Consider the following 8,230-nt stretch of genomic DNA (forward strand, 5'->3'; position numbering starts at 1 on the left):
TACATCCCCTCCTCCTAAAAAAAAGTTTAGTCCTCTAAACTTGACATACCTGGGTCTTGAAAAAGATGTGGGTGCTTTTCTCTCATCTCCTCTTTTAATTCCCAAGTGGGTTCTCGAATACTGTGATTGCTCCATTGGATTTTTGCTAACTTGACAACAACATGACGTAGTACCTTTTCCATCTCATCCACAATTTGAATTATTACTTCTTCATAAGTCAAGTCTTCAGAAATTTGAATAGGCTCCAACTCCACAAAATGAGAGTGGTCAAAAACATATTTCCTCAAATTTGAAACATGGAATACATTATGAATCTTAGACAGGCTTAGGGGCAAGGCCACTTTATATGCCAAAGTGCCTACTCTTTCTAATATTTTGAATGGACCCACAAATCAAGGACTGAGCTTTCCCTTTCTCCAAAATCTCATCATAGATTTCATAGGCGATACTTTTAAGAAAACATGATCACCTACCTCAAACTCCAAATCCTGCCTACGATTGTGAGCATAACTTTTATGTCTACTTTGAGCTATCTTTAACCTCTCTTTAATTAAGACAACTTTTTCAACTGTCAACTGCACAAGTTCAGGCCCCAAAAGTTTCCTTTCTCCAACATCATCCCAACAAATGGGAGATCGACATTTCCTACCATATAGCCCCTCAAAAGGTGCCATCCAAATGCTAGCTTGAAAGCTATTATTATAGGCAAACTCTACTAAAGGTAAGTAATTATCCCAATTACCTTTTAAGTCTAAAGTACAAGCTTTCAACAAATCTTCCAAAACTTGAATTACACTTTCTGATTGACCATCAATCTGAGGATGGAAAGCAGTACTAAAACTCAACTTAGTACCCAAAGCTTTCTGTAGACTATGCCAAAATCTAGAAGTAAAACGAGGATCTCTATCAGATACTATAGAAATAGGTACACCATACATTCTCACAATCTTCCTAACATATAAAGAAACTAGACAGTCCATAGAGAAGTTGACTTTCATAGGCAAAAAGTGAGCAGACTTAGTCAATCGATCAACAATCATCCAAATAGTATTATTGCTCCTTAAGGTCCTTGGTAACCCTGTCACAAAATCCATAGTAATATGTTCCCCCTTTCACTCAGGAATAGAAAGTGGTTGTAATGACCTTGCTGGTCGTTGATGCTCAGCTTTCACTTCTTGACACACCAAACGCCGAGCCACAAATTGCATAATATCTCGCTCTATACTTGACCACCAATAATTTTGTCTCAAATCTTTGTACATTTTTGTCCCTCCTGGGTGGATCGCAAGCCTAGAACAATGAACTTCTTCCAAAAGCTCTCTTCTTAAGTCTCCATCATTTGAGACACAATGTCTAGTCCTAAACCTCAAAATCCCATCATTTAATAAAATAAAGTCAAGCTTACTACCCTTTTTAACCTCTTTAATAAGTTGCACTAAATTCAAATTGTTCTTTTGTAGCACCTTAATTCTCCCAACTAAGTTTTGTTGCACTTTGAAATTCGCCACAAGTGCTCTTGAGTCCAAAACTCTAATATGGACATGTAAACTCCTCAAATCCTTTATTAATCATCTTTGACAACCTTTAATAGCTGTTAGAGAACCAATTGATTTCCTGCTTAAGGCATAAGCTACAACATTCGTATTTTCGGGATGATACTGAATAATACAATCATAGTCCTTGAGTAGTTCTATCCATATTCTTTGTCTCATGTTCAATTCCTTTTGGGAAAACAAATACTTCAAGCTCTTATGATTAATGAATATTTCACAAGTTTCACTAAAAAGAAAATGTCTCCAAATCTTAAGTGCAAAAATCATTGCAGCTAACTCCAGATCATGAGTGGGGTAATTTCGCTCATAAGACTTCAACTGTCTAGAAGCATTAGCCACAACTTTTCCATGTTGCATAAGGACACAACCCAAATCCTGATGAGAGGCATCACTATACACTACAAATCCTCTTAAACCTGAAGGGATAGTCAAAATAGGAGTTGTCACTAATCTATTCTTTAACTCTTGAAAGCTATGTTTGCAGTCATCAAACCACTCAAACTTAACCCCTTTCGGTGTCAACTTAGTCAAAGGTAGGGCGATTTTAGAGAACCCCTCAATAAATCGTCTATAGTAACCAACAAGTCCTAAGAAACTTCAGATTTCAGTCACAATACTAGGTTTCCTCCAATTTTCTACAACATCTACCTTTCCAGGGTCAACTGAGATGCCATTCTTAGTTATCACATGCCCAAGGAAAGAGACTTTATCTAACCAAAACTCACACTTCTTCAATTTAGTAAACAACTGCTTATCTCTTAGAGTCTGCAATACAATACTCAAATGACGCTCATGCTCTTCTCCACTCCTTGAGTACACCAAAATATCATCTATAAAAACCACCACAAACTGATATAGATAGGGTTTAAATACCCTATTCATTAAATCCATAAAAGCAGCAGGTGCATTAGTCAAACCAAAAGGCATAACCAAAAACTCATAGTGTCCATACCTAGTTTGAAAAGCAGTTTTGGGTACATCCTCACCTCTTACTCTCAACTGATGATATCTAGACTGAAGATCAATCTTAGAGAATACACAAGCACCCTGAAGCTGATAAAAAAAAAATTGTCAATTCGAGGAAGAGGATACTTATTCCTCACAGTCACTTTATTCAACTCTCTATAATCAATGCAAAGCCTCATTGATCCATCCTTCTTCTTCACAAATAAAACAGGAGCTCCCCAAGGTGAAACACTAGTGTGGATCTGCATTTTTCATGTGTGTCCCCACTCGATCGGCGAGACTTACTTTTAATTTTGGTGAAAAATTAATTTTAGAAAAGTCAGAGACACCACTTATTTTATTTTATTTTAAAGGGAAAATAAAATAAGAAATACAATCCTAAAAAATGACTCCATAGTTTTTGGAAAAGCATGTCTTTGAAAAACTCGAGTTTAGGTCTGGGGATCAGGTTACTTATTGGGAAGGTACCTCAAAGAGATATCACCCCTCTAAGCCTTAAGGAGGTCTCTACTGGCTAAGTCGAAGGGAATATGGAAATTAGTTAATTGATTGAAGGTACCTAGGTAGACTAAGGTGATTTCAGAATTAACATGACAAGCCAGAGAGTCAAATCATGATCATAAAAGAGAGTCAAAGTGTGTACCTGAATTGCTTCTCAAGTGCTATCGTAAAATATCAAAGTTAGTATAGAAATATAACACACATGTGTTTTATCCAAATAAATAAAGCATACATCTAAGCACCTAAGGATCACATCAAACATAAATAAGGCTCATAACAACATGCATGTTCATGGAATTCCGAAAAGTAAGTGATAGAGAGCATACCTGGATAGCATGCATAATTTATAAGATTCCTCAAAAAAGGCTAGAGTGGTTAGGAAAAGTACATATTATATAACATCTTTATTATGTCTAATATACAGTGCCAAAGCCAAAATTGAGCTAAGATAAATCAAATGACTCCAAAAATAATAACAATTTCAAGTAAAGTATAAAACCATCAACATGTAGTTAGAAAAGGAAGCATCATAAAACAATTTCTAAAAAATGGCTTAGAATGGAATTTAGTTATGAAAAGTTTCAGGAAACAACTCCTACACATGTAGATCAACATACCAAAAGCTAAACACTCATTCAAAGAACATATTACAGCAAAGACACCTAAAGGTTCTACAAAGTCCAGATTAGAAAAGAAAAAGTGACATGCATAAATGATTTTAAAAAAAATAATAAATGATTACATAAAATCATACACATAGTTCAAAGTGTCTATATCACATAAAAAATGAATCTAGGGTCAGATAGTACTCAAAAATATTTTTGAAATACTCAAGCTAATCAGATGTCCAGAATCTTGTATGTACAGTAGGTACGACTTTGAAAAATCGTATCTCCCTCAAAAAGGCATATTTTTTAATATTTATGTGTCTAAGATAAATTTCAAGAAGCCTAGAATTGAGGAAAAATATTGAATCAAATTTAAAAAGTCATCTGTTATTTTATTTTTGCAAAGTGATCTCGGATGTTTAGAACTGGGTGAAAATGGAGCCCTCCTAAAGACTCATTGCTATCTTCTATTCCAGAATGGCTTTCTAACTTGAACGAAACTTTAAATTCAAGTTCAAGAAGTGAGGAAAGTCATACAAGTTTTGGAAATTTTTTTAAAAATATTCTAAAGTTACTGAAACGAATTTTAAATCTAGAAGGTCAATGGTTGAATGAAAACTGGCAGCAAGTGGTTTCTTGAAATCTGAATTTTTGATGAATCTAAAAACTCTTTAAGGATGAAATTTGAAGGAAACTGGAATTGTTTAACAAAACAAAGAAAGAGGAGGATGGTGTGACTGCCCTTGAGAATGAGTGAATGGTGCGTGTAGGTAAGATCGTTTGTGGAGGCTGGCTGATTCTATAATATTACGCATGCTGCATGCTGTAACGTGGCTTCAAAGAGGACGCAAACCACCCCTTTTTTAGTCTTTGATGCAGCTGTTAGTGGAGTCCATTCATAGTGGCGGTAGAGCTGTAAATTCCTTTTGAGTTTGTGCAGAAATTGAATTCCAAATGCACTTTGTCCTAGTAGCATTGTTGATTGCATGAAAAATGATAGCATGTCTGCCCATATGCAAACCGTTGACCTTTTTATGTATGGACTTTCACAAAAGAGCCTTGAGCAACAAGAGACATCAAACTGCTAATGCTATGGGGTACAGTCCCATCAATTTAATTTCCTTAGGGGCATCTGAAAGTGTTAATGACCTATATAAATGCACCATTTCTTTTTGTTCATTTCACAACATACATGAACTCCACATCAACGAGTTCACAATCTGCATAATAAATGCCCTATAAGCTTTACTCAGAAGCAATCGATGATCAGTAAATAAATGTAAGGAGACTATTGGAGATTGGAGAGTCACTGCATAGCTTCAGAAAAACCCACTTGGAGATTACCATAGTCAAATATAGTGTGATAAACCCCATGAATATTTCTCCAAGAATCCACTGGGGCAGACGGTTGCAATGCCTTCACCAGTTTTTAGAACATACTCTTTTGGGGTCAGGGTGAAATGCTTATCTACAATGGTGAATGTAACATCTGGCATGTAGGGAACATACTGCATCAGGTTGTACCATTGATATTAGATGATCCCATATCATGTTTCCGTATTGGGAAACTACTTCTTTACATTCCTGGCTCACGATTCCTTCTACTCCAATTGCATGGTTGATTTCAGTCACAATCGCCGTTGGACCAACAATTAAGGATGTTCTTGAATCTACAATAGCTGCACAACCTGCCTCACAAAAGCCTGTTGATTGGTATCCAATAAGAAACTCTCCCATTTCAAACTGCCAGTAACCCTTTTGAGTGATTGAAGCATAAGTGTGCTGCCCCTTGAAGTGTCTCTTGTCGACACCACCAAAAACAATCTCACCTCCATCGATGGCTTGTGGATCCCGGTTTAGCCAGAAAGAGAAGATGTCTTCTTGCACAAGACCTTGCCGAATCAAATTGTACCAAATTGGTGTGGCATTCCCAACAACAATTTCCTTGAAACCGAGCCTAAGAATCCCATCACATTCGGCAACAGAACTCCCTTATTTTCATTATATGAGAATAGGCTATAATGTGACATGCAAGGTGCCACATCAACTACGTCTTCAAGAAACTATAAAATCTTGAACTCGACTCACACGAAAAATAAACATTCTTCGGAGAAATCTTTCTTCTGCATTTGCGGCTGTGGTGGCGTGGATATTCAGATCTTCAGGAAGAAGGCCCTCGAATACTTCCAGATTCACAAGCGAGCACCCCAGGAATAGAAGCAACTTCTGCAACTAAATCACATCCGGAATCCACTTTAACAACTTTCTTGCCTTGAAGAAGAAATACCCAATCTGATTCAACAATCTGCAATCATGTGTCAAACCCCACAAGCAGCCCACACTCTACACAATCTTTATAAAGTTTCCACCTTTCATGAAATACTTATGCCATCATGCTCTCCAATAGCCCAGAACACCAAAGAAAGGGAGACGAGTGAAATATAGATGCTAAGCATAGAAAGAAATGACCCAAGAAAAACAAAGGATGGAAGACAGAGGATAGGTAACAGACGAGCCACATTTCATTATTTTTTCAAAGGGCTTGAAAACAGGTGGGGAATATAAGAATGAGATTATGACAGAGACAGGAAAAATAGAAACAGAGTCAGATAATCAGAGTGAATCTAGAGTTATGCATATTTTTCGAACAAAATCACATAAGCAACCGAGAAAACCAAACCACAAATAATATACACGCAATATATGATAAAAAAAACCACAATAATCCATGCACAAACCTAATAACCAATCCAAAATAAATGGCCAGAAAAAACAAACGAGCAGAGTGGAATATGAAGGTGAACAGGGAGTCAAAACATCTATACCCGGAAAACTCCCATTCGTTTCTCTTTTGTGGCTACTGCGACTTTTTTTTTTTTTTCTGTTTTGCTCTCCTTTGCTTTGCTTGTCGCCCTCCCTTAGCCTTTTCCTGTATCTCCTTGTTTTTCTCTCCTACTATATCTCCTTGCTATCTCCTTTTTTCTCTCTTTTGAAAAACCCATCCTCATGTTTTTTGTAGCCATTGGCAGTCCTTCTACGTGAGGATTCTTCCTCTCTCCAAATTCTATCTCACCTACCAAAAAAGTCCTCTTTTGAATTTTAAAAAATGAATCCATGCATACCACGTAAAATTCTTACCTTTTCCAAGAACTTCTCCATTGGTGGATTTTCCTATAAAACTTCAAATTATTAAATCGGATAAATAAATAAGAAATAAAAATGAATAAATAAATCGGAATAAAAATAATAATAATAGATAAATAACAAGATAATGAACAAATAAATAAAAAAAGATAAAATAACTAAATAAATAAAAGTGATTGGTAATAATGAAAATAAATTAAAATAAATAAATAAATAAAATAAATGATTAAATAAAAGTGATTGATAATAATAATAAAAATAAAAATAAATAAATAAGTAAATAAGATAAATGGGCTATGCAACCATACAAGTCACGTTAAAAATGTCTAATGGGCCAAGTGGACCTAAGTGTTTAAGTGAACCTAGACGGGCCTAGGGTGTTTAAATGGGCCAAGTATATCTATACGGGCCTAGGGTGAGACTAGGTGGGTCTAACTAAGTCTAACCTAAAGTGCACCTAAGTGAAGCCTAATCTAAACTTGAAGGGCAACCAATGTTATAATGTGGAATCGGATAAACCCCTCAACAAAAGTCTCCAAAGTGGCTCAGAAAAAGGGAAGCTACACGAGTAGTAGTAATGGGCCACCTAGGAATTGCTATAAAGTACAAAACAAACACGTAAAATGATATGTGTTAGGAGGACAAAATGAAGGGTCTACAACTAGGTCTAATAAAACCCTTATCTAACAACTCCTGAAGCTGAACCTTCAACTTTTTAAGCTCTACAGGTGCCATCTTGTATGGAGTCTTAGAGATAGGAGTTATTCCTAGTACCAAGTCAATGGTAAATTCCACCTCCCTTTCTGGTGGCAAGCCAGACAAATCATCTAGAAAAACATCAGGAAAATCCCTTACAACGGGTATGTCCTCCAACTTCAAATCATTTTCATTACTCACCACATAAGCCAAAAAGCCTTGACAACCCTTCATAAGCAAAGAATTAGGTCGTAAGATTGAGATCAAACGAAGTGGTCTATCCACATGCTTCCCCTCAAAACAGAACTCAGGCTGACCAGGAATGCTAAATATCACCTTTTTCCCAAAACAATCAACAAAAGCATGATAATCTCTAAGCATTTTACTGTAATTTCCAAAATTACATCAAAATCCTAAAGGTCAAGGAGTACTAAGTCAACTGTCATTTCTCTATAACCAATCATCACAAGACAATCTCTAAGCATTTTACTGGTCACAACAGCTTGACAAAAGTCTTAACAAGCCAATTTCCCTTCTTAACCGTCACTCTTCACCTGAACTGAGGGTACTTGAAAAATTATCAACAAAGGGGAATGAGCTCAAAGCCCAATAAGGAATATTAATACAGTTGCATGGACCAAATAGTTTCAATCATGCTTACAAATAGGAGATTTAGTATAAAATCATTTTCATAAGAACATTGAGTACAAATATGCTAATACATTTTAAAGTGTTTAACCAAACATTTTTATATATATATCA

At 35.9% G+C, this 8,230-nt stretch overlaps 1 protein-coding gene across 1 annotated transcript; it reads right to left on the bottom strand.

The window, feature by feature from the left end:
• Nucleotides 1-4,804: 4,804 nt before the first annotated feature.
• On the bottom strand, nucleotides 4,805-7,849 carry LOC117933153 (cathepsin D-like). The gene is made up of 5 exons (XM_034854548.1): nucleotides 7,478-7,849; nucleotides 5,813-5,933; nucleotides 5,222-5,619; nucleotides 4,998-5,136; nucleotides 4,805-4,848 (listed from the first exon to the last, which is right to left on the bottom strand). The coding sequence occupies exons 1-5, from the start codon at nucleotides 7,847-7,849 to the stop codon at nucleotides 4,805-4,807; spliced, it is 1,074 nt and encodes a 357-aa protein (XP_034710439.1).
• Nucleotides 7,850-8,230: the final 381 nt, after the last annotated feature.

Source organism: Vitis riparia, chromosome 16 (assembly GCF_004353265.1).
Source record: "Vitis riparia cultivar Riparia Gloire de Montpellier isolate 1030 chromosome 16, EGFV_Vit.rip_1.0, whole genome shotgun sequence".
NCBI lineage: Eukaryota > Viridiplantae > Streptophyta > Magnoliopsida > Vitales > Vitaceae > Vitis > Vitis riparia.

Excerpts from the sequence above, each read along its gene's own strand:
- LOC117933153 (XM_034854548.1), bottom strand. The coding sequence starts at position 7,849 with ATGCTTAGAGATTATCATGCTTTTGTTGATTGTTTTGGGAAAAAGGTG. Across the intron at positions 5,934-7,477 it reads TAGAGCTTAAAAAGTTGAAG|ATTGTTGAATCAGATTGGGT; the intron begins GTTCAGCTTCAG and ends ACATGATTGCAG. Across the intron at positions 5,620-5,812 it reads GCTCGCTTGTGAATCTGGAA|GGAGTTCTGTTGCCGAATGT; the intron begins GTATTCGAGGGC and ends AATGAAAATAAG.